Below are 15,221 nucleotides of genomic sequence, written 5' to 3' on the forward strand. Positions count from 1 at the left end.
TCCTGTTGGGTTACTCAACTATCTCTTAGAGTATGGTCCTCATTCTCTTCATAAAAGACAGTTCATAGTTCATTATCCATTTTGTTCTAGTTTTGAGAAAGGGGAAAGGGAGAGGAAATGAAAGGTAAGTGATTTCCTATTTAGTGAATGTGACTAGAGTTTTAACACATTACTTCTACGAACATCAAGTTGTCCAAAACTTAGTCACATGCTCTCTCCTACCTCAGAGGTAAGCTGGGAAATGCAGTCTCTTGCTGGACAGTTCAATGTTTAGATAAAAGTCTGGAGGTTCTGTTATTAAGTGGACTAGGGGAGAATGAATATCCATGGACAATTAGCAGTCTCTGTCTCAACTTTCTCTTTTAGTCACCCAGGTATCTATGCACCCTCATCTTTCCTCACAAATATACTCAAACCTTCTACAAGGGAGCCCACCTAAAATCCTATCTAGTAACTGCAAGCAGCTGAAAATCCATAACCATAGGTAGTCTTTTGTATCAGGTTCTGGAAGTGGCTCCTTTTAATCTGATAACCCATCAACTAAACACAACTCATATGTCTTCTCTAACTCCAATATACAATGATAGAATAGAAACAGGATAACTGAATTTAAAACACCCCAGTTGTGATACCCTGAGAAGGATCACAATGTCACTTGTGGAAATTCCAGTCAAGAACACACAGAAAGGAATATTATTCAGCCATAAAAAAGAATGAAATTCTGACATATACTACAAAGTGGATGAACATTGCTAAGGTTGAATTATGCTAAGTGATGCTATGAATGAATTATGCTAAGTGAAATAAGCCAGACACAAAAGGACAATTATTGTATGAGTCCACTTATATGAGGTACTTAGAATAGTCAAATTCAGAGAGAAAGGAAGTAGAATGGTTGTTACCAGGCTCTGAGGAGAGGGGAATAGAGAGTTATTGTTTAGTAGGTACAGAATTTCAGTTCAGGAAGATAAAAACGTTCAGGGGATGGATGGTGGTAATGTTTGCACAACAATGTGAAGGTGCTTAAAGCCACTGAATTGTACACTTTAGAATGGTTAAAAAGGTACATTTGTGTTATATATATTTTACCACAATTAATTTTTTAATTAAGAAAGGAAGAAAGAAAACCATCCTTTCAGAAATGTATAAAATGGAAAGCTCACAGTAGTTTTTGTCCTTAGCAGATGTTAAATTATCCTGGGCAGGAACTGTGAAAGCTTCTTGCAAGTGGAGTAGGTTCCTTGGTTAATTCATCTGCTAGCCCTGAAGTGTCTCTCCTGTTCATTGGCCCCTTAAGCTTTGCTTTTGTGTGTGGTGGGGAGGTTTTTCCCTGTCCACTATCTATATCAGAAAGCAGTAAGAAAGAGTGGGCTCCACTTAGGGCAGCTTTAGGAGACTGAGTATTGTGTTAGAAATTTAACAATCATAGGCTCTTATACACCAGGCTTGTGGTTTCTTTGGTAATGAAATTCCCTCAAAACTTTAGTAGAGAAATGAAAACACTAACTCAAAAAGATATCTGCACCCTCATATTCATAGCAGCATTATTTACAACAGCCAAGACATGGAAGCAACCTAAGTGTCCATTGACAGACGAATAGATGAAGTTGTGGTATATAGATACAATGAAATATTATTCAGTCATGAAAAAACAAGGAAATCCTGCCATTTGACATAACGTGGCTGGATCTTGATGGTGTTATGCTAAGTGAAGCAAGTCAGAGAGAGAAAAACAAACACTGTATGTGATCTCATTTATACATGAAATCTAAACAAAACCAAAACATGCACAAAAATCAAGCTCATAGAAAACTCATAGGTGCAGGGGGGTGGCAGTGAGGATGAGGAATGTGCATTGGCTGAAGGTGGTCAAAAGGTACAAACTCACGGTTATAAGATAAATCAGTACCAGGGATATAAGTATGACATGATAAATATTATTAACTCTGCTGTATGTTATATATGAAAGTTGCCAAGAGAGTAAATCCTGAGTTCTCATCACACACACACAATTTTTTTTTGCTTTTTCTTTTTATTGTATCTATATAAGGTGGTGGATGCTAATAAACTTATTTTAGTAATCATTTCAAAATATACAGTAGTAAAACCATTATGCTGTACACCTTATACAGTGATGTACATCAATTATATCTCAGTAAAACTGGAAAAACACAAGAAAAATGTTAGTTAGGTTTTTTGTTTCTAGACAGTTCCATGTGAAATAGCCACACTCGAAGACATCTGCTGGACAAATTTCTGTAGACACTATTTAAAAATTTTATTGTCTCCTTTGCTCTGCTCAACTCTCTTTCCCTTAACTTAATGTCAGCCACCCTAATGCCATCTGAAACTAAAGTCTTGGCAAGTTGGTTGGGAAGCTCATACTCTTAAACTGATTTTTGCCCCTTGGCTGGCTCTAATGAAAATGTGATGTCATGCTCTTTGAGGAATAGAAGCAGTTGACTTTTCCAACACTGTAGGGTCCCAAATTAATGGCATTTTAATTCATTAAAGTGCAGGTCAAGGGTAGAAAGACTCTCCATTAGTAGAGCTATATTCCCTTTCATCTCTATTTGCAAATGGGCCATTTCTTGTCTAAGTTTATCACATGTCTCTCGTAGCACTTTGCTAAAAATTCCAAGCAGCAGCCAACATGCACCAAAAATCTGATATCCTTTTAGATTATTCCTCTAGAGCTACAAGCTTGGTAGTAATGTGGTCTGTTTCCAAGTTAGCTTGTATTTTCTAATGACATAACAAAGGGCACTTCTTTCTAGCCTGGATATCTCTTCACCTACTACACAACTTGCTAAATTAATGCCACATATTTATAATGATGGTGTCCCACTTCCAGGAGCCAATTTCTAAAAAAATAGTATACAAGCCAAGCAGATGTAACTTAAACTATAGTGTGTCAGAATTTTATTTCTTTCTCTCACAACAATCAACAAGCAAGCTATATAGGCTGGCAGCTGTGACTCACCTACAAGGTAATCAAGATTCTTAATATCTTATTTCTTCGTTATCGTTCAAAGTGTTATCCTTACCTTCATTATTTGAAGTGTATTTCCAGCTGTAGGAAAGGGGAAAAAAGAAAGTGGAGTGAAAGCAATTTCCTTTGTGATAGGGATGTACACATTCCTTCTGCTCACCTCACATTTGCAGAAACATAGTACCTACTACTGACTGCAAGAGAGGCTGAGACATGTAATTGCTAGCTGGGTGGGTTTGATCCAACTGAAAATCAGGGTTATTTATTATGAAAATGAAGATGAGGCGAATAGTGGAAGATTAGCCAACCCTGCCACTCCAATGAAATCCATTGATATGGAAATATATGGGTAGCAAGTAATTGCATCACAGTTCAGTAATTGAACATATGTAAATAACTGAGCATATGTAAATCTGAAATAAGGACTATGAAAGACCAGTGGAGGCATAGTGCTGCCTTCAGGGGGAATCTTATTCAAAAGAGCCTCCAGATAAAGAACTGATAGAACTTGAAGAAAAAGGGAAAAAGGAATTAAGGATGTAAACCTTTCCTCTTCACCAAAAGTTCCAATTGTAGAGCATGAATCTGGCACTCCAAGATGTCAGATCATTTTGCTTTTTAACATTTGATCCCATACAATATTTTCCCAAGCTATTGAATACTTCTAATCAGCTAGGCTATACATAATTGCATATGGACATAGAGACATGTAAGTTGCTTTGTCAGTATAAGCAAGAGTGAGTCACTAGGTGAGCATGAGAATAAGAACAAGAAATGCTTTTGAAATTTCCAGCCTCAGATATTTGGAGAGTAGGAAAAGTGTTTGTCTGAAGGTTAAATTACATGGAAAGTTGTTGAGGAGGAAGAAAAGACAAAAGTCAATTTGTTTTTCTTTCATGTTCCTGAACTTGTTTTCCATCAAGTCTAGCATAAAATCTTTGCTACTGTCAACTGAAAAAAAAATGCACAACCTAAAATTTGGGAATTATGTTTTATTCAGCGGATTTTCTGAGGACTTAAGCCCAGAAGAAAGCCTCTCAGTTCACTCTGAGGGACTGCTCCAAAGAGGTAAGGGAGGAGCCGGGATATATAGGAGTTCACACACACAAAAAAACAGGTAGTTGAACATCAAAAGACTACTGCTAATTAAAGAAAACCAGGCATCTCAAGTTAATGAACTTAGTGCTTTTCTCTGTATGGGAAGATGCAAGTGTCTGGGCTCATTGAAATCATTACTTTGATATGTACCCCTAACTATCTAGGGACAGTATCCTGCTTTTCTCCATCCTGAATCCCCTTAGGGTGCACAGTCGCTATTGGCTTGATGATCGCCGCATCCTTTGTTTACTGATATGGCAGACAACATTTTTCATCCACACTGTACTCTGGGCAAATAGAAGAGAATTTTGTGAGTGCTGATTATCCATTTGGAAAATAACCTAAACTGTTACTGCATGCTAGAGTTTCATTCACTGATTCATTCACTAAATATATTTTGAGCTCTTACCATACACCAGGATTTAGGTAATGAAGAAAAATTTCCTGTTTTCATAGTGCTCACAGTTTTAGTTCGAGAAACAACCTAGAAAATACATCAACAAATTCAGCCTGATAACTACCCTGAGAGAGGGCTACACACAGTGGATACAGGCTCACAAACAAGAGGTTCCTAATCCCGTTGGGAAGAACCCATGTGAGCCTCTACGAAGGAAGGATTCTCACCTTGAGTCTGGAGACTAAGTGAGTATCACTAGGTCTGGTATGCCAGGAAGCAAGAATAGCACGCACACAAGGATGAGATTGTGAGTAAAGAGGATATATTTGGGGAAGAGAAAGAATTAGAGAAGTAAGAAATCCCATGTCAGTGTACAAAAGAAAATAGTGTGTAAAGATTATTGGAAGACAAGTTGGGAAATTTATTCTCCTCTGGGCTTTCATTTCTTTCCCTCAAAATAATTACTGAGAACCTACTCATGTTTCAAGCCCAGGGAAATAAGAATGAGCAAAAACAGAAATATACCTGCCTTTGGGGAGTTCACATTTTATGAGAGAAATAGTCATTAATCAAATAAACTCATGAAAAAATATATAAATACAGGCTATCAGGCTGTGCAATGGCCCAGGGGTGTGAGTTGATGGGGAGGCTGGTGAGCTCAAAGGGCTGAGAAAAGGGTTTCAGTCTCCTCTCTAACAAATTAAATGGAAGTTATAATGCTCTCCAAAGCCTTTCCTATTCTGATGTTTTTATGATTCTAAAACTCATTATTTAACATGGATTGCAATAGTTACAGCTTAAGATTTTTATGATATGTTTAGAAAGTGAAGTGAGACTAGGGAAGTAGTCCAATCTTATTTCCTTAGCATTTCAAAGCTGTTTGAGGATGCAACCAGAAACATGCAAGCAGGTGTTAAGATCATTTTTTTGGCCTCCTGGGACACTTCTATTTAAAACTTTAAGAACAATAAAATAACGCAAACATCCAGGAATTATTCTGTTAATGGCTACATTCAGGAAATGCCACACAATAAAAAGACAAATAATATAAATAATAGACAAGCCCGTTCTTTGAGAATGTGTACTGTCTTAGCAGCACATTGGTAAATTCCTACACACCTCAGATTATTGGGGGGAGTTGCCAACCATGGCTCCATTTGGGGTCTAAAGTTTTACAGCTCAGAACACAGGGAAATTCTAGTTCAACAATGACTAAATGGTGTAGAGGAGGAGCATGGGTATTGGCTTCTGGGAATCTACTACTTAATGCCTCCGAGACCTTGGGCAAATTTGTTACTGTCCACGTGCTTCAAATTCCTCGTGTATAAAATTAGGATGAAGTCAAGAATGGGTCTACCTATCTTACAGAATAGATCTGAGGATAAAATCATGAAAAATAATCAGAGAGGGGAGAGAGAGAGAGGGAGAAAGAGAGGGGGTAGGAAATGTAATGAGTTTCTGTAGAAGCTGAAGGTAATCAGTATTTCTTACAGTTATTTTTGTGTTAAAAGTAAATTTTCTTTAATGAGCACAGCAATGGTATTTTTGTTTATTTGTTTGTTTTTTATTTAAACAATTGTCCTTACTAGCAGTAAAATTTGCATAGTCTGTGTTGGTTTCCATTTAGTTTTTGCTTTTTGAAATTTTGTCTATGATATTCAGACGTTTGGAAAAGGGTTCTATGCAGGGCAATTCCGAACAAAAGTTCATTATCATTCAGTTTTATTCAACAAACTTTTATTGAGCCTCTTCAGTCTGGCATTCTTAAATTGCCTTCACATTAGCAAGCCTTATTTTCCAACAAAGTATCTGATCCTTGAGGGCTTCAACTTCTTCAGTATTTCTCAGGGAATTGACCCAGCTGTGTGAGTGCATGGTAGACATTCCTAAAGGCCTGAATCAGAAGATGGTCTACACTTGTTTTTGTGTAGAAATGACAATGAGTCACTGTCTGGAACTTGTCCCCAGACTTGTGAATGTTAAGCCTTTGGGCCATTTCTTGCTGGTTCCCTGGGGGGCCCTTCTTCCTTGCCAAGGGTCCCAGGGATAAAGTGTAGCTTCCTTTTCTCTTTAATATGGCTGTCAGTTATTCACAACTTTAGGATTCTTTTGCCTACTTTACCAGTTATGCTGCATACTGAGACAGAGTTTTCCTACTTTCTTCTTTTCTGTTTGTAAGAAAAACACACAGGCTCTTTTCCATTTTTGAGTTTAATACTAATGACTCCTGATAATCAGGTATGGGATAACCAAAATACTAAACTCAGTCTAAGTCACAAAGGTTAAGAAAGCTTGCTGAGTTCTATCTGGCATTATTCCTGGTCTATTATTTTTGACTTCTTGACAGAAATGCTTAGTAAAAGTTCCAACTTTTATGTCTTAAGGTGAATTTCCTCAAAAATCCTTCTCTCAGGCTGGGAAATCAGGGAAAGAAAATTAACATCAATTAAGTAACTTTAGGTACTAGAGTAGCCTGAATAATGACCACCCAGATATATCACATCTTAATCCCATGAACCTGTAAATATTACTTCTTATATAAGGCAAAAAGAGTTTTGCAAGTATAATTAAGTTAAGGCCCTTGACATAGGGTGATTATCTTAGACTATCTGTTGAGCCCTAAATACAATCACAGGAGTCCTTATAAGAGAGAGGCAGAGGGTAATTTGACATACACACAATGGAAGAGGCGAGGCCACGTGATCACTGAAACAGAGAGTGGAGTCATGCAGCCATAAATCAAGGTACACCAGCATCCAGCAGAATTGGGAAGAGGCAAGGAACAGATTCTCCCCAAGACTCTCTGAAGAGTTTGGGGCCCTGTCAACACCTCGATTTTGACCCAATCGCCTGATTTGGGATTTCTGACCTCCAGAACTGTGAGAGAATAAATTTTTGTTGTTCAAATCCACTAAATTTGTGATAGTTACCCCAACCCCAGGAAGCTAATATAGGTGCTCACTTGTCCCAGCTGCATATCCTGTGACTAGTGGTATAGGTGACACCCATAGCAAGAGTTCTTGCCCCATTGGTTCTTTTCTGGTAGTTAATTATCGAGCTAAGCAGAAGCTTTTCTTACATTATTGGAAAGTTACATTTGAGAAACTGTAGTTTGAGAGAGGCACAAAAAGAAGGATAATATACTTAACTATTATTCATTCATATATCAAACATTCTGAAGCTCCTACTATGTAACAATCTTTGTCCAAAGTCCTGGAATAAAAATTGAATAAGACAAGATTCCTGTCCTTGAGGAGGTCAGTTGATGAGGGGAATTAAACACACACACTCACATGCATACAACTAAAATAATATGTGGAAAATGGAGTAATGATCATGTGTTTGGTGGAGTATTATAAACACATTGAAGAATGCAGACTACAGGATGAGTCTGTGTGAGCATAGAGGTGAGATGGGCCAGGGAAAGCTTCATGGCAAAGGTGTGCCTCTGAGCTGATACATAAAGAAGCCGACTAATGAAGCAGACCAAAACGAGAAACTTTTATCAATTTTTCCCCATGGATTTCATATTTTGAGGGACACTGCCTACCAAAAAACAAAGCTTCTGTGTTTAGTAAGTAATAAATAATAGACCAGGAACATCTCAAACTGCCAAACAGAGTTTATAATCATTGTAGGATGATCACTACTATTTTACCATTATTTCAGCCAAGAGCAAAGGTATTTGTCATTTGATTTTTTCCTGTGAAGTTTTTTCCTAGTAAAAGTGTGATTTTTATTCTTGTTCTTGTTGTTATTATGCTTTTTGGAATACTGATACAGCTACAGGATTCTATCTTCATTGCTTTCAAGGACAGCCTTCCTTATCTTGGGAAAGACAGTATCTACTTGCACTAAACAGTTGAGCCTAGAGAAAATTATACTGAAAAGAACCTCATTAATGAGAGTTCCTGCACAACATGGCAATAGCTCTGTCCCCTGGGGATAGCTTGCAGTACTGTTTCCTTGTAAGGCAACATAGACAGTTAGGACCTAGTCCCCTTTTACAGAGCTCCTATAAAATAATAGTGATAAATATAATAATCAATGTTTGTATAACATTCTATCATGGTACAAAAGAGTTCAGAAAAGGATCTGATTATGGGTTTTTTTGAACCATAAGCAAAAGCCTGTTTTGTCATCTCAGACAGATTTCTCTTCTCTTTTAGTTTATTTTTTTTCATCTTGCGATGTTCGTATTCTTCCAGTTAACATAATGTTTTTCCAGCTTTGTTGAGATATGATTGACATGCAACATTGTCTAAGTTTAAAGTGTACGTCATGTTGATTTGATCCATTTATATATAGGGAAGTAATTATCATCCGAGCTTTAGCTAACACCTCTATCACCTCACATAGCTACCATTTGTGTGTGTGTGTGTGTGTGTGTGTGTGTGTGTGTGTGGAGAGAATATTTAAGATCTATTCACTAAGCTACTTTCAAGTATATAATACAATATGGTTAACTATAATCACCATGCTGTGTATTAGATCTCCCCAAACTATCCATCTTATAACTGGAAGTTTGTACCTTTTAACCAACATCTGCCCATTCTCCCCACCTGCTAAGGCAAGTTTCTGAATCTCTTTTAGCTTCGGTTTCCTCAACTCTGGAGTAAGGGCACTGACATCCACATGTAGAGCTGTTATGAGAATGAAGTGAGATTTTGTATATGAAGTACCCAGGACAGTGGCTGACACAGTAAGTACATAGTAAGAGCTGGATCCATTATTTTTGTCTTTTTTTTTTTTAGAAGTAGTTAAACTTAAAAGAAAATTGTCTTTTATTTTACTGTTCTTCAGTTGCTTCCCTCCTCTCAACTCATGAGAAGAACCAGACCATTGTGCCAGAATCTCCCCACTTCCCATCGATTGAAATTGTGGCTGGAGGATGGCTTCTTAGGGGGGAATTTGAGGAATACCAGTGCGTCCCAGAATTTGACCTGCTTCCAGTGGTGACACCCCTGGGTACTCCCTCTTTTTCTTGTCCTCAGGTATCACATGGTCAATAAGAACAGGGTGTTACTCATAAACAATACACTCCCTAGCCCCAGAAAGATCTGAGGCAGTTTTCAGGTTTAGATCATGCATGAAACAGGAAAGTCGTATGTCAAAGAGATGGCAGGACTATTAGAGCACTTTGTGAATTCTAACTGGGATTTGATACTGATTTATTCGTGTTTTGAACTGGGGGTGGCAGTCATTAATCAGTTCACGAAATTAATTGAGATAAGTACATTGCATGTAGTAAAGGAAGTATGATTTTTATGAAATTATACATTATATATTATAATTTCATATAATTATATGGCATAGCACGTGTTGTAAAATGTATTTCACTAAAATAAAAAAGAGCTTGAAAGCCATGGGATTAGGTACTAGTGGTTTACTTTTTCTGCCACTTATTAGTTGCTAGAGTTGAGAAAATTCCTGATTTAACAAACATTTATCCAACACTTACTTTGCATTGGACATTCTTTCACATGCATGATTTTTTTTGTTTGTTTTTTCCCTAATACTGATACGTTTCAGTGTAGGCTAGGTAGCCTGTGAACATTCCACACTTTAATCACCCTTCACCCGGCCTCTGGTACAAGTATGAGAGGATTCTTATTACTGAACAGACTCTGATACTAGGTAGTAAAACACACATTTCTAAATAGAGTGAATCTGAGCTTCCCTAGAGCCCCTGAGAATTACGTCAGTTTTAACCATTAACTCCCCTGGACTCTTTATTTTTTTTAATTATTACTTTTTCCTAAAATAATGGGTTTATGAGATGTAATTCACATACCATAAAATTCACATGTTTAAAGTGTACAATTTAGTGGTTTATAGTACATTCACAAAGTTGTGCAATCATTACCACTGTCTAATTCTCCCTAGGACTCTTTATTCAGAAGTTTCTTAAAAGCTTTGCATCGGTGTTAGGGGTGGGGGTAGGAAGGAGGAGGTAGAGGGAGGCTTTAGGTAAGGGTTGTGACGGGGGCGTTTGCTTGGGGGTGGGATGAGTTGCTGAGGGTGGGCGGGAGAAGGGGGACGCTAGTACACAAAAAACAACTTCCGGCTCAAATTTCCAAGGCTCTCTGAGAGGAACCTTTGGGGGTGGGGGGGAACGACAAGTCCAAAAGGACTAGGGGTGTGTGTGTGTGTGTGTGTGTGTGTGTGTGTGTGTGTCCAAGGGGGCAGCGAGGGTGTCCACTCTATGTCTGAGTACCAGTCTCCACATCTTGGTGGGTCTTTCGGAGCGGGGCAGGCCGGGCTGAGGCTGCTGGGGGACGCCTCCTAGATCCTAGCCCAGGACATCCTGCACTGCGGCATCCACAGCAACAGGCTCGCCCCCAGACAAAGGGGCCGGCGCGGCGGGGCGGACTCGCGCAGCCGGGGAGCGCGCTCTCGGCGCAGGGGGTCCTGGCGGCCGGAGGGCGCAGCGCAGACCCCGCGAGGGCCGAGTCCGCGGCGCTCGGGAGACCCGGCACCGGGGCGCATACCCCGCCCGGCCTGGCGCGACGCCGGCGTCGGGCTTCCATTCAGTCTTTGACCCTCCGTCCCCACCCTGCCCCCCCCCACCTCAGGCCGCACCACTGTAACCGCTGTCCCGGCGGCCGCCGCTGCTTGTCGGGCTGGCGGGCGGAGAGCGCGGCGCGGCGGGGCCGGCGGCATGGCTGTGTCCTGGAGGAGCTGGCTGGCCAACGAAGGGGTTAAACACCTCTGCCTGGTAGGATGGCGGGCGAGGCTCTCCCAGCGTTTTGTCTCTGGGACAGCGATTTTGATTCATTCTCTGAGCGAGCGCGGGTGGGAAGCTGGAAGTTTTGCCTCTAACTCAAACATTCTCAACTAACAAAAACTTTCTGCCAGGAATACCTGGAGATAATAACCATCCGCTTCCTCCCTTCCTCCAAGTGCTGGGCAAGTTTCCTACACTTTTGATGGGAGAGCGGATGTGGAGGAAGGGAGAAGTGATCGCTGTTAGTGAACGCAGCTTCTTCCTTAACCATTTAAACATCTCCCCCCCCCCCTTTTGCTCTTTTTCCACATTGCTTCTGTTGGTTTTATTTTATACAGCAAAGTCCTATTTTTCATTATGTATTGTTCATACAATTGATATTTTTGAAGTTTAACAACATGCAACGCCCGGGACGTGGTGATGTCGCTCATTTCTTAGTCTCATTTTGTCCTGCAAGGGGATATCTGCGATCTTTAGAAGACCTGTTTGCATCCCAGATGCTTAATCTCAGGTGTGCAGAGGCTGAGTGAGGTCAGATAGGTTTTCCTCTGGGTGGTTTTCAGCTTGCTGGTCAATTGAGAATGCTCTCCAAAGCCTTTCCTATTCTGACGTTTTTTATGACTTTAAAACTCATATTATTTAACATGGATTGCAATAGTTATGGCTTAAGAATTTCATGATATGTTTAGCAAGTGAAGTAAGACTGGGAAAGACCATCTTCTGATTCAGGCCTTTAGGAATGTCTACCATGCACTCACACAGCTGGGTCAATTCCCTGAGAAATACTGAAGAAGTTGAAGCCCTCAAGGATCAGATACTTTGTTGGAAAATAAGGCTTGCTAATGTGAAGGCAATTTAAGAATGCCAGACTGAAGAGGCTCAATAAAAGTTTGTTGAATAAAACTGAATGATAATGAACTTTTGTTCGGAATTGCCCTGCATAGAACCCTTTTCCAAACGTCTGAATATCATAGACAAAATTTCAAAAAGCAAAAACTAAATGGAAACCAACACAGACTATGCAAATTTTACTGCTAGTAAGGACAATTGTTTAAATAAAAAACAAACAAATAAACAAAAATACCATTGCTGTGCTCATTAAAGAAAATTTACTTTTAACACAAAAATAACTGTAAGAAATACTGATTACCTTCAGCTTCTACAGAAACTCATTACATTTCCTACCCCCTCTCTTTCTCCCTCTCTCTCTCTCCCCTCTCTGATTATTTTTCATGATTTTATCCTCAGATCTATTCTGTAAGATAGGTAGACCCATTCTTGACTTCATCCTAATTTTATACACGAGGAATTTGAAGCACATGGACAGTAACAAATTTGCCCAAGGTCTCGGAGGCATTAAGTAGTAGATTCCCAGAAGCCAATACCCATGCTCCTCCTCTACACCATTTAGTCATTGTTGAACTAGAATTTCCCTGTGTTCTGAGCTGTAAAACTTTAGACCCCAAATGGAGCCATGGTTGGCAACTCCCCCCAATAATCTGAGGTGTGTAGGAATTTACCAATGTGCTGCTAAGACAGTACACATTCTCAAAGAACGGGCTTGTCTATTATTTATATTATTTGTCTTTTTATTGTGTGGCATTTCCTGAATGTAGCCATTAACAGAAAAATTCCTGGATGTTTGCGTTATTTTATTGTTCTTAAAGTTTTAAATAGAAGTGTCCCAGGAGGCCAAAAAAATGATCTTAACACCTGCTTGCATGTTTCTGGTTGCATCCTCAAACAGCTTTGAAATGCTAAGGAAATAAGATTGGACTACTTCCCTAGTCTCACTTCACTTTCTAAACATATCATAAAAATCTTAAGCTGTAACTATTGCAATCCATGTTAAATAATGAGTTTTAGAATCATAAAAACATCAGAATAGGAAAGGCTTTGGAGAGCATTATAACTTCCATTTAATTTGTTAGAGAGGAGACTGAAACCCTTTTCTCAGCCCTTTGAGCTCACCAGCCTCCCCATCAACTCACACCCCTGGGCCATTGCACAGCCTGATAGCCTGTATTTATATATTTTTTCATGAGTTTATTTGATTAATGTCTATTTCTCTATAAAATGTGAACTCCCCAAAGGCAGGTACATTTTTGTTTCTGCTCATTCTTATTTCCCTGGGCTTGAAACATGAGTAGGTTCTCAGTAATTATTTTGAGTGAAAGAAATGAAAGCCGGGAGGAGAGTAAATTTCCCAAGTTCTCTTCCAATAGTGCTTTTTTGCAATGACTAATTGAGGTTCCATTGAAAGTACTGTGTCCAATGAATGTACTTGAAGTGTCCATTCATCAGGTAATGTTTATTTTTAAATTTTTTCTCTCCCCCTTCATATGATTTAGCTTATCTGGCTGTCCCTGAATGTCCTGCTTTTCTGGAAAACCTTCCTGCTGTATAACCAAGGGCCAGAGTATCACTACCTCCACCAGATGTTGGGGGTAAGTGGGACTTGGTTGACCTGTGGAATGGCTTTATTGTGGGCAGAGGATGCTACAAATCTTGGTCAGTTTTTACATTCATTAAAGAAACACTGGGAGGGTTGTTGATTTCAGAAACATTTGTTACTCTCTAAAGTGGTCAAGTTTTCATGATTTATCATTTACACCGGTCCAAGTTAAAACGACTGACTGTTTTAAGAGCCAAAGATAGTATCTTCTAAAGTGAACTGTTGGTCTAGTAGTATCTGAGAAAAGTGCTACTCCTTGCCAGCTGCAAAGTGTCCTGAGGTCTCCTTCACTTGGGGGACCAACCCACGACAGGATTTTAGTTTTTACTAATCAAGACTTCAGCCCGCCCAACAACTTACAGAGAAGTTCTGCACTGTTTCCTTTTACTGTCAGTTCTCACAAAGTATGTGTCTAAGGCGGTTATTCACTTCTGGGCATTTCTCAGCTGCTTGCCCTAGGTTAATGGCTGCTTATGGTTCCATTGCTCTGGTCTAATAGGAGAATGATATTGTGCAAAACTTTGCTCTGATTTATCTCAGGTCGATACTTTTCTTTTCTCCATTCCATGATGTTTCTGTTCTTATTCTTCCTCTCCTTCCCCTTCCTACTTGTCTCCTGAACAAAAGGCAGTGGCACTGAGGGCATCTTACTTTGTACAATACAAGGAGACAGCTTTTTCTAAGCAAAAGCAAAAAATATAAAACATATTGAAAAATCTTAGGGCATCTGAAAAAGCAGATTTTGTCATTCCTTTTCATTGGGGAAGAAAATACATTCTAAATAGGAGATGCATTTTTTTTTTCATGGTTTAATGACTATTTAAAATTCTGATTAGTTCAGATAAACTTAGTGGAAACAGCCTTACATTTTCTGCTTTACAGTTATAGATCTCATTTATCTTTAAACCTCAGCTCCTATAGTAGTGCTTGGCACATATTAAGATTGCAATAAATTGAGGCTGAATTAATTGATTTATATTTCATTTTAAACAGTAAGATACTATCTTCAATATCTGTTGTTCACACAGTTGATATTTTTAAAGTTTAACAACTGTTGTTTTAAAGAATTTTTTTAGATCTATTTAAAGTTCAGAGTAAAATTGAGGGGAAGGCACAGAGATTTCCCATATGTTCTCCTATCCCCACACATGCATAACCTCTCCCATTATCAACCTCCCACATCAGAGTGATACATTTGTTACAATTTGATGACCTACATTGACACATCATAATCACCCAACATCTGTATTTTCAGCTGATGGATTGATAAAAATAGTCTCAAAGATTAAACTCATTTTATTGCAGATTCCTAAATCTGAACATTTCTTTCTTTTGTCCAACCAACCTGACATCCAGCCATCCAGAAAACTGTCATGAAACCTTTACTTTTCAAATGGGCACATAGAGAGTAACACCTCCCCTTTGCCCTCAGGTTGCTTACAATCTAATGGAAACTCCAACAACTAATTCAATAAACAAGTTAAGAAAAAATTTTCTCTAAGGAACACAGGAAGGTTTACTGGCCTATCATGTTACTTTGTTTCCTAAAAAT

At 39.0% G+C, this 15,221-nt stretch overlaps 1 protein-coding gene across 4 annotated transcripts in view; it reads left to right on the forward strand.

Annotated features, from left to right (window-relative positions):
• The first annotated feature begins 10,694 nt into the window (after positions 1–10,694).
• NOX4 (NADPH oxidase 4) overlaps positions 10,695–15,221 on the forward strand; it is a 141,676-nt gene continuing 137,149 nt past the window's right edge. Inside the window, exons 1-2 of one of the 4 annotated variants that reach the window (XM_082628469.1) lie at positions 10,695–11,205; positions 13,566–13,661. In XM_082628469.1, coding sequence (XP_082484595.1) covers positions 11,149–11,205; positions 13,566–13,661 — 153 coding nt within the window. In that variant the 5' untranslated portion in view covers positions 10,695–11,148. Of the gene's footprint in view, positions 11,206–13,565; positions 13,662–15,221 lie in introns of those variants that run through there. The other 3 variants (XM_082628468.1, XM_082628470.1, XM_082628471.1) reach the window with 3 other exon arrangements.

Source organism: Mesoplodon mirus, assembly GCF_964341445.2.
Source record: "Mesoplodon mirus genome assembly, chromosome: 7".
NCBI classification, from domain to species: Eukaryota; Metazoa; Chordata; class Mammalia; order Artiodactyla; family Ziphiidae; genus Mesoplodon; species Mesoplodon mirus.